The sequence below is a fragment of the Eretmochelys imbricata genome, chromosome 9, assembly GCF_965152235.1.
Source record: "Eretmochelys imbricata isolate rEreImb1 chromosome 9, rEreImb1.hap1, whole genome shotgun sequence".
NCBI lineage: Eukaryota > Metazoa > Chordata > Testudines > Cheloniidae > Eretmochelys > Eretmochelys imbricata.
The window spans coordinates 9,429,492-9,444,899 of NC_135580.1; the positions used below are offsets into that span (position 1 = coordinate 9,429,492).

General features: G+C 48.7%; 1 protein-coding gene across 1 annotated transcript in view; it reads left to right on the forward strand.

The window, feature by feature from the left end:
* MCF2L2 (MCF.2 cell line derived transforming sequence-like 2) overlaps nucleotides 1–15,408 on the forward strand; it is a 308,714-nt gene that overhangs the window by 93,745 nt on the left and 199,561 nt on the right. The window contains exon 3 of the mRNA XM_077826650.1: nucleotides 2,057–2,171. Coding sequence (XP_077682776.1) covers nucleotides 2,057–2,171 — 115 coding nt within the window. The remainder of the gene's footprint in view (nucleotides 1–2,056; nucleotides 2,172–15,408) is intronic.

Genomic DNA, 15,408 nt, shown 5'->3' on the forward strand with positions numbered 1-15,408 from the left:
AGGCTGGGGGAGGCTAGCCCCCAGCCCCGCCCCTTCAGCCCAAGGCCATGCCCCTTCCACACATTCCCACTGCCGGAGGGGACCCTTCCCCCTGCAGCTACTGGCCCACACCCTAGGCTAGCCTCCCCTGCCCTGGAGTGCTAGAAGGGCGGGTGGCGTGGCCCCAGCCCTGGAGCGCAGAGAGGGCATGTGGCCCAAGCCCCCAGCGCGGGAGGGCAGGTGGCATGGTCCCAGCTCAAGCTGGGGCCACTGCTCAGGGGGACTGGAGCCTCACTGCCACGCTCAGAGCAGGCAGGAAGCAGGAGGGGCGCCCTGGGGGTGGGGCCACGCCTGGCAGTTTGGGGAGGCACAGCCTCCCCCAGCCTATGATTCCTGCTGCCCATGGGGGCACTGATCCCCTAGCTAAAACCTGCTGCACTTTGCGGGCTGGGCCAAGGCAGGATGGGGAAGAGCAAAGAACTTCCCGCCCTCTGTTGCTCGTGCCAGTTTCTGGGTGGCGATGTATTAACCGCTGGCTGCAGCTCCCCTCTGTGACTGCAGCTAAAGACAGCTTGGCTCCTCTAGGGGCCAGACTGCCAAGTAGGGGAGAGAGGGGGGCCTGTAGGGCAGCATGGAGGCAGGAGCTGTGGGAGGATGATGGGGACTCTTCCACAGAATGCATGGGGTTTGGCAAGCCCTGCCCCAAAGGGATAATTCCCTGGAAACTCCCCAAGGAGAAGGCCACAGCGTTTACCTTTAGGCAGGAGCGATGTGGAGCACAATCCCGGCTGAGGCAGATCTTTCCTTGTCTCAGGGAGATAGGAAGGAGTGCTGCAGGGTTTAACCCTTTACTGGGTTTGCAGTCAGGACGAAATAGCTGATTTTATCGAGATGGGCAGGGGGAGGGGAGGGACTCACTGAAGATCCTTAGCTGCAATTATAGGATGGGACACCTTCAGTAAAAACCCTGAACGTTCTCACTCCCTTACTTATTGCCATCCTGTTTGTCTGTACTTTCACTTAAGCTCTTATTCCGCACCAGTTGAAGTCAGTTGAAAGAATCCCATTAACTTTAATGGGTTTTGGATTAAATCCTTATCCTCCGCACAGCTGCAGAGCTGCTAATCCGGAAACCGGGTTTGGGGACTGACCTGGGGATTCATGCTTTGTGCAGTGGACACTAGGCCCTTCAGAAGAGTGACAAGCCTGATTGCTAAGTTACTATCCTACGCTATGTACGTCACTATATTAGTGGCTTAATTCCCCATTGAGCTGAGTAATGTAACAGAAAAACCAGAGATGGACGTGGGCCACAAAGCTGAGATCTCCACCCAGACTTCCCTAAAGTTTGGGGGGAGGTTGGATCCTGGGTTTGGATCAGCCCATCCTAGAGACGGGAGCCAGGCATGAAGTGTGACCTGGAGGTTCCTCAGGCAGGCCTGGGCCTGTACAAGGAGGGGTAGGTGTGTGTGTGTGTTGATTGAGCAGTTAATAAAGGGGTGGATAGATAGTAAGCAAAACTTGTTGATTAGTTTAAAGCACCCCTCTTTGAGTATTTTTGTGAATGAAAGCCCCAAAGCTTGGTTTGTTCCTGGAATTTTATTATTCAAATATTATTTAATATTTAGCATTCTGAGGCCCTAGTCAGGTTCAGCATCCACATCCCATTATTCTAGGTACTTCACAAATACACAGGGAGACCCCAAGGAGCTTATAGTCACCAACCAAGACTGCAGGTATCTGTGAATCCTGAAAACTTCACAAATGATCACTTGAGACAGAGGCAAAGCCGTGAAGTGACTTGACCAAGGTCACATAACCATTCAGTGGCAGAGCCAGGAACAGACCCCATGGGCCAGATTCTAAGCTGGTGTAAATTGGCATAATGGAGCTACATTGATTTATACAAACTGAGAATCTGTCCCCAGATCTCCTGTGTCCCAGTCTGGAGCCTTATCCACAGGATCACACCTCTTCTCAGTGAGGAACATGCTAACGTTTCATGACACACTGTGCATTGGCTGATCCTCTGCTCTCAGGACATTTCTAACCTCTTGAAAACTTCTCTTATTTGCAGGAGGCAGAGGGAAGGACGGGGCACCCATTATAACTTTCCCAGAGTGTGCGGGGTTCAGCGATATACCCGACGAGGATTTTCTGAACGTTCTGACGTATTTAACCAGCATTCCCAGGTGAGCCAAAGCACAAAGGCCTGCTGTCTCCCTGCAGTTTCACTTCCCGAGTGGATCACTGCTTTACTTTGTGTTCACCGTTTTAGAACTTCTGAGAGGTTGCAGTCTGGTGGCCCTGCAGAACCAGGGCCGCTAGTCATCCAGCATGGAATTCACCCTTGTGCAAAAGACCAGGTCACAGCTTATGTACGACTTAAGTCCCACTTCAGTCATGCATAGGCCTGGAGCAGGTTTTCTGCACAGGAGTGAATTTCACCCACACACAACAGGTACAGCGCAGGCTTCCCCAGGCGGCCCTGCCCTCTTCTTCACACACAACAGAGGAAGAACCAGAGCTCTGACTCTGCATGTGTGCTTTATGGCAAGATTACAGAAGGTGGGAACTGCCAGGGGCGAGACTGGTGCACTGCAAAGCCTTGCTACGCTGCAGTTTGTTAATTCACCCTCAGCAACTGTCTTTCCCTATTTCCCAGCACAGAGTGAGTAGCAGAGGGCTATAGTATGGTCTTTACACAATATACTACAATAGTGTGGCTATACACACTAGAACAATCTTGCTGTAAATGTTATAGCATTGGTAGTAGATCGTTTTTCATTTTGCTGTCAAAGTCAAGGGAGACATCTAGGTAGAAAACAATTTGACCAGGAAGAGGGGTATAGGCTATTAGATTGTGGGGAAGGTTATATATGGTTCCACCAGATAGTGTACGGTGCATTTTGAAAAGAAATACATTCTGCTTGTCGAGATGTTCAGCATATAAAATGCTTCATTGCCACAGAGCAGAAGATAAAGATTGATCAGTATCCATTCCAGGCAGAGGAGGAGGTTCTGCCTTTGCAGGTCAGCGTAGTGGGGCGGCTGCCCCACTCCAAGATAAAAGTTGGCCCTGATAAGAGGGCTGTGGCTGGGAAAAGCAGTGAGAGCAGCTGAGTGAGTAGCTGACCACATGTGTGGCCAGCTCAGTCAGGCCCCAGCTGGCCCTGATAAGAGGGCTGTGGGCCAGGAGTTGGGAGAGTCTCACTCCAGCCCTGGGGTGGGAAGGGCTAGCTGCCTGAGAGCAAAGTACCTGAAGTAGAGCAGTGCTGGGGAAGGGTAAGAGGAGCTGGGGAGCTCCAGACTGGTAAACCCCCAGGCTGTAGGCCGTGGTGAAGGCCTACAAAGGTACTGGGGCACAAAGGTGCAGCCTGGGTATAGGCAAAGGCAGCTGGTCCTAACCCCTTGCCAGTGATGAGTGACCATTACAGACTGCAGTCTGCCCCAGTGAATGGGGGACTAAATGATGACTGGCAGTAGCCACTGAGGCAAGTTGGGTTTAGAGGATTGGGGGTTCCCCTCAGAGGGGAGACCCAGAGTGTGGGGGAAAGGGGCACTGGGGGTCTGGCAGGGACACGGGGCCTGAGGCAGGTGAGACACTGGCCAGCAGAGGGCATTCTGAGGCTGAAAAAGAGCTAATTCCCAAGATGATCAGCAGGAGGTGCTGTGCTGATGAGTCGTCGCTTCGCTACAGTCAGTTTCTGTGTGTCCTGCAGAATTCAGTAGCAGTTCTGTGTTAATCAGGCAGAAAAGATTTGTGATCACCAAAGTAAAATCATAGAATATCAGGGTTGGAAGGGACCTCAGGAGGTCATCTAGTCCAACCCCCTGCTCAAAGCAGGACGAATGCCCAATTTTTGCCCCAAATGGCCCCCTCAGGGATTGAACTCACAATCCTAGGTTTAGCAGGGCAATGCTCAAACCACTGGGCTATCCCTCCCCCCAATGAAATACGCCTTCCAATCAGGGAGATGGCATAACTAATCCTATATGACTTTCTAAATCCCCCCATGCATTACTGTACTTCTGTAACACTTACTGTGTATAGAACATGCAAAAGGGGGGTGTGTATGTGTGTACTGGCACAGTGTAATTATTTATAAGTATGTGCTCACCTTGCAAGCCTCTGGGCACATTTACATCATTCATTGTCACCCATGTAATGCCTTGCCCCAGGTGGGTTGTTAGCAGTGGGAAGTGAACCTGGAACTTCCAAGTGTGAGATGCTATGGCCTGAGCTGAGACACCCCCATTTCCTAGCAAAGGCTGTAGCAGACACTTTAAACTCTATGTATGACCCCACCACCACTAGAGGGGGACAGAGAGCCATAATGAATGGGCGTGGGTTACACCCGCCTCCCAACCCACTATCTGGAATAAAGAGCGTCAGTAGAAAGTCCTTTCTTAACCACTTCAGTCCATACCCAGAATTCCCTTTTAGCCCAGATCAGCCAAATGCTTCAATGAACAGATGAGCCTTGCACCTTTTCTAATGGATCCTCAAACCTGGCAACTCTCGGACTCTTAGGGTAGGTCTACACCTCAAAACACCAAAAACCAAACCCAAAACAAGAAAAAACAAACCCCTGGTCTTGAGTCTCAGAGCCCAGGCTCCAGTGTGAAGTCTACACTGCTATTTTTAGCTCTGTAGCACAAGCCGAAGTCAGTTGACTCAGGCTCTGAGCCCTGGTCTACACTAGGACTTCAGGTCGAATTTAGCAGCGTTAAATCGATGTAAACCTGCACCCGTCCACACGATGAATCCCTTTTTTTCGACTTAAAGGGCTCTTAAAATCGATTTCCTTACTCCACCCCTGACAAGTGGATTAGCGCTTAAATCGGCCTTGCCAGGTCGAATTTGGGGTACTGTGGACACTATTAGACGGTATTGGCCTCCGAGAGCTATCCCAGAGTGCTCCATTGTGACCGCTCTGGACAGCACTCTCAACTCAGATGCACTGGCCAGGTAGACAGGAAAAGAACCGCGAACTTTTGAATCTCATTTCCTGTTTGGCCAGCGTGGCAAGCTTCAGGTGACCATGCAGAGCTCATCAGCAGAGGTGACCATGCAGAGCTCATCAGCAGAGGTGACCATGATGGAATCCCAGAATCGCAAAAGAGCTCCAGCATGGACTGAACGCGAGGTATGGGATCTGATCGCTGTATGGGGAGAGGAATCCGTGCTATCAGAACTCCGTTCCAGTTTTCGAAATGCCAAAACCTTTGTCAAAATCTCCCAGGGCATGAGGGACAGAGGCCACAACAGGGACCTGAAGCAGTGCCACATGAAACTTAAGGAGCTGAGGCAAGCCAACCAGAAAACCAGAGACGCGAACGGCCGCTTCGGGTCAGAGCCCCAAACATGCTGCTTCTATGATGAGCTGCATGCCATTTTAGGGGGTTCAGCCACCACTACCCCAGCCGTGTTGTTTGACTCCTTCAATGGAGATGGAGGCAACACGGAAGCAGGTTTTGGGGACGAAGATGATGATGATGATGATGAGGTTGTAGATAGTTCACAGCAAGCAAGCGGAGAAACCGGTTTTCCCGACAGCCAGGAACTGTTTCTCACCCTGGACCTGGAGCCAGTACCCGCCGAACTCACCCAAGGCTGCCTCCTGGACCCGGCAGGCGGAGAAGGGACCTCTGGTGAGTGTACCTTTTAAAATACTATACATGGTTTAAAAGCAAGCATGTGAAAGGATTACTTTGCCCTGGCATTTGCGGCTCTCCTGGATGTACTCCCAAAGCCTTTGCAAAAGGTTTCTGGGGAGGGCAGCCTTATTGCGTCCTCCATGGTAGGACACTTTACCACTCCAGGCCAGTAACACGTACTCAGGAATCATTGTACAACAAAGCATTGAACTGTATGTTTGCTGGCGTTCAAACAACATCCGTTCTTTATCTCTCTGTGTTATCCTCAGGGGAGTGAGATATAATTCACGGTCACCTGGTGGAAATAGGGTGCTTTTCTTCAGGGGACACTCAGAGGTGCCCGTTCCTGCTGGGCTGTTTGCCTGTGGCTGAACAGAAATGTTCCCCGCTGTTAGCCATGGGGAGCGGGGAGGGTTGAGGGGATAGGCACGCGGTGGGGGGAGGCAAAATGCGACCTTGTAACGAAAGCACATGTGCTATGTATGTAATGCTAACAGCAATGTAGCCACTGTTTTATAAAATGTGTCTTTTTAAATACCACTGTCCCTTTTTTTTCCTCCACCAGCTGCATGTGTTTCAATGATCACAGGATCTTCTCCTTCCCAGAAGCTAGTGAAGATTAGAAAGAAAAAAAAATGCACTTGTGATGAAATGTTCTCCGAGCTCATGCTGTCCTCCCACACTGACAGAGCACAGACGAATGCGTGGAGGCAAATAATGTCAGAGTGCAGGAAAGCACAAAATGACTGAGAGGAGAGGTGGCGGGCTGAAGAGAGTAAGTGGCGGGCTGAAGAGAGTAAGTGGCGGCTGAAGACAGGGCTGAAGCTCAAATGTGGTGGCAGCGTGATGAGAGGAGGCAGGATTCAATGCTGAGGCTGCTGGAGGATCAAACCAGTATGCTCCAGTGTATGGTTGAGCTGCAGCAAAGGCAGCTGGAGCACAGACTGCCACTACAGCCCCTGTGTAACCAACCACCCTCCTCCCCAAGTTCCATAGCCTCCTCACCCAGACGCCCAAGAACGTGGTGGGGGGCCTCCGGCCGACCAGCCACTCCACCACAGAGGATTGCCCAAAAAACAGAAGGCTGGCATTCAATAAATTTTAAAGTTGTAAACTTTTAAAGTGCTGTGTCTCATTTTCCTTCCCTCCTCCACCACCCCTCCTGGGCTACCTTTGTAGTCATCCCCCTATTTGTGTGATGAATGAATAAAGAATGCATGAATGTGAAGCAACAATGACTTTATTGCCTCTGCAAGCGGTGATCAAAGGGAGGAGGGGAGGGTGGTTAGCTTACAGGGAAGTAGAGTGAACCAAGGGGCGGGGGGTTTCATCAAGGAGAAACAAACAGAACTTTCACACCATAGCCTGGCCAGTCATGAAACTGGTTTTCAAAGCTTCTCTGATGCGTACCGCACCCTCCTGTGCTCTTCTAACTGCCCTGGTGTCTGGCTGCGCGTAACCAGCAGCCAGGCGATTTGCCTCAACCTCCCACCCCGCCATAAATGTCCCCCCCTTACTCTCACTGATATTGTGGAGTGCACAGCAAGCAGTAATAACAGTGGGAATATTGGTTTCGCTGAGGTCTAAGTGAGTCAGTAAACTGCGCCAGCGCACCTTTAAATGTCCAAATGCACATTCTACCACCATTCTGCACTTGCTCAGGCTGTAGTTGAACAGCTCCTGACTACTGTCCAGGCTGCCTGTGTACGGCTTCATGAGCCATGGCATTAAGGGGTAGGCTGGGTTCCCAAGGATAACTATAGGCATTTCAACATCCCCAACAGTTATTTTCTGGTCTGGGAATAAAGTCCCTTCCTGCAGCTTTTGAAACAGACCAGAGTTCCTAAAGATACGAGCGTCATGTACCTTTCCCGGCCATCCCACGTTGATGTTGGTGAAACGTCCCTTGTGATCCACCAGAGCTTGCAGCACTATTGAAAAGTACCCCTTGCGGTTTATGTACTCGACGGCTTGGTGCTCCGGTGCCAAGATAGGGATATGGGTTCCGTCTATGGCCCCACCACAGTTAGGGAATCCCATTGCAGCAAAGCCATCCACTATGACCTACACATTTCCCAGGGTCACTACCCTTGATATCAGCAGATCTTTGATTGCGTTGGCTACTTGCATCACAGCAGCCCCCACAGTAGATTTGCCCACTCCAAATTGATTCCCGACTGACAGGTAGCTGTCTGGCATTGCAAGCTTCCACAGGGCTATCGCCACTCGCTTCTCAACTGTGAGGGCTGCTCTCATCTTGGTATTCATGCGCTTCAGGACAGGGGAAAGCAAGTCGCAAAGTTCCACAAAAGTGCCCTTACGCATGCGAAAGTTTCGCAGGCACGGGGAATCGTCCTTGATCTGCAACACTATGTGGTCCCACAAGTCTGTGCTTGTTTCCCGGGCCCAGAATCGGCGTTCCACAGCATGAACCTGCCCCATTAGCACCATGATGCCCACATTGCCAGGGCCCGTGCTTTGAGAGAAGTCTGTGTCCATGTCCTCATCACTCACATGACCGCGCTGATGTTGCCTCCTCGCCCGGTATCGCTCTGCCAGGTTCTGGTGCTGCATATACTGCTGGATAATGCGTGTGGTGTTTAATGTGCTCCTAATTGCCAAAGTGAGCTGAGCGGCCTCCATGCTTGCCTTGGTATGGCATCCGCACAGAAAAAAGGCGCGGAACGATTGTCTGCCGTTGCTCTGACGGAGGGAGGGGTGACTGACGACATGGCTTACAGGGTTGGCTTCAGGGAGCTAAAATCAACAAAGGGGGTGGTTTTACATCAATGAGTATTTCAGGCAGGACTTCACGGAGGGTTCCAATAAGAAATGGTGCACCTAAGTAATTGTTCTTATTGGAACAAGCAGGTTGATCTGGCCTCTGATTGATACATGACTAGATTTACCTCTCTGCACCTTCTCTGTGGGTGACTGCAGTGTGATCTAGAGGAATGAGTCCCCTAGACGGGGGGCGGGGTGGGGGGTTGCAAATGAGTACAAAACAAATCTGGTCTGTTTCTTGTTTTGATACACTCCATCTATCTTTTACATCTTTGGCTGGCAGCAGACGGTGCAGAAGGACTGCATGCCATCCACATCTCATGGCTGCTCGTCAGAAGATGGTGCAGTAGGACTGCTAGCCATCCTCATCTCTTGCCTGCCTGGCAGAAGATGGTACAGTAGGACTGCTAGCAATCCGTATCGCCTGCCTGCTCACCATAAGATGGTTCAATAGGACTGACTGCAGGACTAAAGTGAATGACCTGGTCAAGTCACTTCTAATATAGTCCCTGCACCCATGTCTGCCCAGGTGCTCCTGGCCGACGTGGCCAGGAGCACCTCGGACATGACGATGACGGCTACCAGTCCTACCTCACCATCTGCTGCCACAAGGCAAGGGGTTGCTGCTGCTGTGTAGCAATGCAGTACCACATCTGCCAGCACCTAAGAGACATACGGTGACGGTTACCTGAGCGGGCTCCATGCTTGCTGTGGTATGGTGTCTGCACAGGTAACTCAAGAAAAAGGCGCGAAACGATTGTCTGCTGCTGCTTTCACAGAGGGAGGGAGGGAGGGAACGGGGTCCTGATGATATGTATCCAGAACCACCCGCGACAATGTTTTAGCCCCATCAGGCATTGGGATCTCAACCCAGAATTCCAATGGGCAGCAGAGACTGTGGGAACTGTGGGATAGCGACCCACAGTGCAACGCTCCGGAAGTCGACGCTAGCCTCGGTACTGTGGAAGCACTCCGCCGAGTTAATGCACTTAATGCACTTAGAGCATTTTCTGTGGGGACACACACACTCGACTATATAAAAACGATTTCTAAAAAACCGACTTCTATAAATTCGACCTAATTTCGTAGTGTAGACATACCCTGAGACTTGCTGCCACGGGGAATGTGTTTTTTGCAATGTAGTCATAGCCTGACGGGAAGTGTCTTCTAGAACCGAGGGCTCACCAGAGTTCAAATCTCAGGACTGTCAGCAGGAGTGCCTCTGCTGATCTTGTGTGTTGGGATATTGCACAGAGAGATGGGGAGTCTCTTAGATAGCGGAAATCCAGGCTTCACAGGGCTCAACGTGTGCTCATTTACTTTGGAGGCAAGTTTCATATTACCTGTCATGTACTGTATGCTTCAAATCTCTCTTTCAAATGAATCAGTCTGTCCAGTGCACTTCTATGACATGGGAGGTAGAGATATTAAGAAAGTCCAGTGTGAGCTTTTCTTAACCACCTTTTTGAGAGTGGGGATCTGTTTACTGGATGTTCTGCCCATGTAAATACTATTATTTTGCCTCATTTTCTTCCTCAAACTCCTGATTTCCTGCCCTCATCGCTCAATGCCAAGTGCCACTGACACCTGACGTAGGTTTCTATTTGTGTGTACTAAATTGAAATGATATCGTTTGGTGACACTGTCTCTATTTCCCTGCCTAAGTTAAGACTCTCAATCTGCCCCCGGCTTACTACAAATAAGAAATATATTGTCGACATACCCTAAGAAATACAAGTATCATTATATCATCTTGCTGAAGACAGGTGATATCGTCCTGAACACCTAGGTTAAATGCAAGTTTATACAGCACATGTCTGACTCTATGCTATGGCCCACATGCCTTCGTCAAGTATCATTTTAAATCACCGCTCCCCCCCCCCCCCAGCGACATCCAAACCTTACCTCTCTTATCAGACCCTCGTTGCTTTTCATACATCAGTAGTAACCAAGGTTACCGGCCTGCATCCCTGTCAGTAGCTTCTGCCATCTTAACCACATGTCACTGCTTTGCAAGGGTCTGCGGTGATGACCTTGAGCTAGGCACACGATGCCTCAATTTTTCCTCCATGCTGTTTTACTCTGCTCTGCTTTCCCTGCAGCATATGGTTTCTAATCTTCCCCACCTCCCGCCTTTCCTTCCTCTTCCGGATCATGCTAACTTATCAGTCTTCTCCATTTTCACCCCTGTTTCTTCTCACACAGTGTAAACAGGACATGGAGGCAAATGATCTACATCACAGTCACTAGCTAAACAGAACACTGGGTGGCCTGATTCTCATTTACACTAATGGGTGTAAAGTACAATTACGCTCACGTTTATAGAAATCCTTTACTGAATTTCCCAAACCAGCTCCTATTTCGGTAATGGCACAATTCAGTATGTGTGACCTGCGAGCTTTCTTGTAGAAATATGGCAATCGCAAGTGTCATTCATTGCTATCTGCTTTGTCTCTCATTTCTGTCAGTCTAAGCAGGACTGCTTAATAAACTGTTTTATTCCAACATTAGCATTTTGGTAACTTCCACAAAGACACGTCCACTTTTCAAACATTTTGTTGTAAATCACTCGTTTCAGTGGAGTTACCCCAGATATGAAATTGGCTCTGTGTGTCAAGTTAGAATTGTTGGTGCCTGAAGGATGTACAGCTATTGCAAGCCGGCTAAGTGAAGCTAAACTGGGAAGGCAGAATGTGATGCTGATGGCAATGGTATATTGTCTCTGTTTCTTTGGGATAGAGCCATTTGATTTCTCTGAAATAACATCCTGGTACATGGCTTTAGCACATCTTTCTAGGCAGAAGAATATCGTGCACTTTGCAGGGCTAGATTTTCTAGGGGCCTCTAAAAATGTACATATTGAGGGGAGAATATCCTTAATTTCTTAGTACCGCAAGTTGCATTGACTTAAATGCCAAAAACTCAGTGTTTTATTAATAGACCTATTCTACATATCAATACTGGTTAGAATAATACATTATAAATAATACCGATTGTGAGTTATGGCATTGTTTTAATTACATAGTTATTCACAAATAAACATTTTAGTTATTTGAGCTGCTCTGGTAAACAAAGGACAGGCATACTGGGCCATAATGGTCCCTCTAACCCAGTATCCTGTCTTGTGACAGTATCCAGTACCAGGTGCTTCAGAGGGAATGAACAGAACAGGGCAATTATTGAGCGATCCATCCCCTGTCGTCCAGTCCCAGCCTCTGGCAGGGGAAGGTTTAGGAAAACCCAGAACATGGAGTTGCGTCACTGACCATCTTGGCTGATAGCCATTGATGGACCCATGCTCCGTGAACTTGAAACCAGTTAGACTTTTGGCCTTGACAACATCCCATGGCAATGAGTTCCACAGGTTAACTGTATTGTGTGTGCAGAAGCACTTCCTTTTGTTTATTTTAAACCTGCTCCCTATTAATTTTATTGGGTGACTCCTGGTTCTTGTGTTATGTGAAGGGGTAAATAACACTTCCTTATTGAAGGGTGGTGAAGCACTGGAATGGGTTACCTAGGGAGGTGGTGGAATCTCCCTCTTTAGAGGTTTTTAAGGCCTGGCTTGACAAAGCCTTGGCTGGGATGATTTAGTTGGGGTTGGTCCTGCTTTGAGCAGGGGGTTGGACTAGATGACCTCCTGAGGTCTCTTCCAACCCTGATCTTCTATGATTCTATTCACTTTCTCCACACCTTTCATGATTTTACAAAGCTCTGCCATATTCCCCCGAGTCATCTCTTTTCTAAATTGAGCAGTCCCAATCTTTTTGATCCCTCCTCATATACCTAAACGTCACAAGAGCCTTCTTGTATTTACTCGTTTCAATTTTCATTTCAAAAACGGATGGAGAAAGAACTAGGCTCCATTCCTTAGAAGACTGAGTCCGTACGTATCAGTGTTTGAAATGAATGAATATCTGAGGCTGCCGGGGTTGTTTTGGTGAGCATTGTGTTTTGACAGCATTTAGCACCAGGAACATCTGCATTTCAGATTAGTCTCAGCCTGGGTGTTTGTTTTCAGAAGAATTTAAAATGTCTGTTAATGAATATTGGCTTATCTTTAACAAACCACGTTGCTGATCTACTAAATGGATCTAGGATGGATCAATAAGGGTCAATTTATAGATATCTTAATCGCTGGCCAGTGGATTGAATCCAGCTCAGGTCAGCTAAAATTTGTTATCGTCTAAAAGGCTTCTCAGTGCCCCTTTATAATGAAAGAGAAGGACTTCAAGTTGTTCAGTTTGCAGCTTCCATATATTAGCTATGTGTATGTCAGTGAGTCTGCGATGGTGCCCTCGAGTGGCAGGAATAATAAAGGACCAAGCTACTGCAGCAAGCTAAGGAAGATCTCCCTACACATGTTCCAGTAGAGGTCTGTGGTTTTCTAAGATGAAAGATCAGAGTTTTGGCCCCTAGGTGTGTGTGAGATCAATAAGTAATTGCATATGTTTTGTGCAGCACCTAGATGGGTTGCACTGAGCAATTATTTGGGGATTTGCAAAAAGAAAAGGAGGACTTGTGGCACCTTAGAGACTAACCCATTTATTTGAGCATGAGCTTCCGTGAGCTACAGCTCACTTCATCGGAGCTCACAAAAGCTCATGCTCAAATAAATGGGTTAGTCTCTAAGGTGCCACAAGTCCTCCTGTTCTTTTTGCAAAGACAGACTAATAACACGGCTGTTACTCTGAAACCTATTTGGGGATTTGTTTCCTTTCCACAGTGACGTGAGTGTTTCTCCACATGCCACTAAGCAAAGGAGAAAAAATGAATGTGCATTAAACACACAAGGGAGGAAGTAATTGAAATCATGTGAAGAGGCCTTTCCACAGGTCAAGTGTGTTACAGTGTTTCTAATTCAAGCAGAAATTGTGCTAATGAGGGTATTCTATGAACAGTGCTGCTGAAGGGGCCTCTTCTCCTGCTGTAGTGTCAGACGTATCCCTGGAAACCTTCCCTCACCTGAAGTTACTATAACTTTCCAAACTTTTTTGTTGGCCTTGTCACTCCCCACATGCTCACCTCCAACTTCTCCCTTTCCGCTGTGGAGGCTTTCAATACACTCGAGCCAGAGAGCTTGCCAGATGTTGGTACTATAACCCAGTTTCCTGGCTTTCCATCTGTGGTGCAGCAGCATCAATCATTGTGGCGGAGAGACTGGGTCAAACCACACATCCTTGCACCTCTCCATCTGATCTGACAGGGTGCCCGTGCATAGACACTGTACGTCGCGTTCCAGCTGGAAGTTGATAGATGATTTGCCCAAACGTATCGGGACTGACTGACAAACTGTTACAGGGGTTTCTAGTCCCAGTTGGCTGAAGGGTTTGGTAAGATCAAACAGCATCAGTGCGCAGATCTGGGGTTAGTTCCCCCACACGCCTTCCAGTAACAGTTTAACAACAAAGAAAATGTCAGCGCTGCTTCTCTTCTGCTCTAAAGCAAATGCACACCAGAGTCTTTCTTGAAAGACTTGGCGAGCTACTGACAAGAAACAATTGGGAAGTATTTTTATTGCATGTGAGAGGCAAGAGGTACCTCAATAATTGCTTCAGCTGCTCCCTTCCTCTGCATTAACAGATGTTCAGACTGTTCATTGACTTATTTAAAGAGAAAAGAAAACCTTGCCATTTTTTAAAAAAAGGTTTTCTGGCCTTTGAATACCCTAATTCTCATCAGAGGATAGCAGTAAAAGCAATTGATCTGGGGGACGAGGTCGCTCAGGGATCCTTCCTGGGGTTTAGTATTAATCCTAGCGATGATCACTTATACAGCATCATAACTATGCATGGCACTTTTGCTTCCAGACTGCTGGTTTGCATCCTGCACTGGGTAGGTTGTGGTTCAAAATCATTACCATCCGATGGCTCTTTGGTGACTTATGTGACGGAGGTGGGGTGGTGATAAGTCAGGCCATCATAAAACCACGCACAAGACTGGCCCCTGTAACCTGCCTCCTGCCCATCGCTCCCTGATTCCCTGAGGGAGCCACACAGTGCCAGCAGAGCAGGGTGGGAGCAGCCTTTGGGCTCTCCAGAGCATGGATCATGCATGGGGGAATCAGGTGAGCCCTGCATTTGTACAAGGGCCAGGCAGCGTTTGGCCCTTTGATTGAAATGCTCTTTGGAGCAGGGTAATAAGCTCTAGCGCGAATCACTAACACGATCGTTAACACGGGTACCTATGAGTGGTCCCGCCAGGTCATGATCTCTCCAGGACACAACTGAGGCATGCTGGTGTGAGGAAACTTTCACTTCCGCCTCCCATGCTGCGCTCAGTCTTGGACTAGACGAGAAGATTTCAGTCTCTGGGACAAATTTATCTGGCACCTTTCCCCAGTAAAACAAATTAATTGACTCTAAGTGTGTGGGGGGGTGTGACTGGTGGAATCTGAGCGGCGCCTTTAATATTGAGCCATTCCTTGGAGCACATTATTGACCAGATTGTAAGCGGCTGCCTCGTTTGTTTCGGTCCTGTCTGGTTTGTGCCCCAGATCTGTCGTGATTCTTCAGTAAGACTGGTTTCAGAGTAACAGCCGTGTTAGTCTGTATTTGCAAAAAGAAAAGGAGTACTTGTGGCACCTTAGAGACTAACCAATTTATTTGAGCATGAGCTTTCGTGAGCTACAGCTCACTTCAGTAAGACTGTTGGCTTGTGACAAGGGGGGAAGTGCTGTCTATGCATTGCAGGGTAAACTCGCTCACACACTGAAAAGTCTCCACACTGCTCAAGGAATGCCGGAGCTCTCTTGGCTGGCAGGGTGAGAGTAGCAGCCCCCCAGGAATACAGGGTGAGCCTGCACCTCACAGAGGGGGGCTCCGTGCTGGCCCTGAATAGGCAGATCTGCAATTCCACGCATTTAGTAGCTCAGCACCCATTTGTAGGGACTGTAGCCACAATTCTAGCCTGTATGCTGACATAACATCCATTGAGTGGCTTGCAGCCCCATGGCCTGCATGTGAGTTGGGTGGACGTGAGACT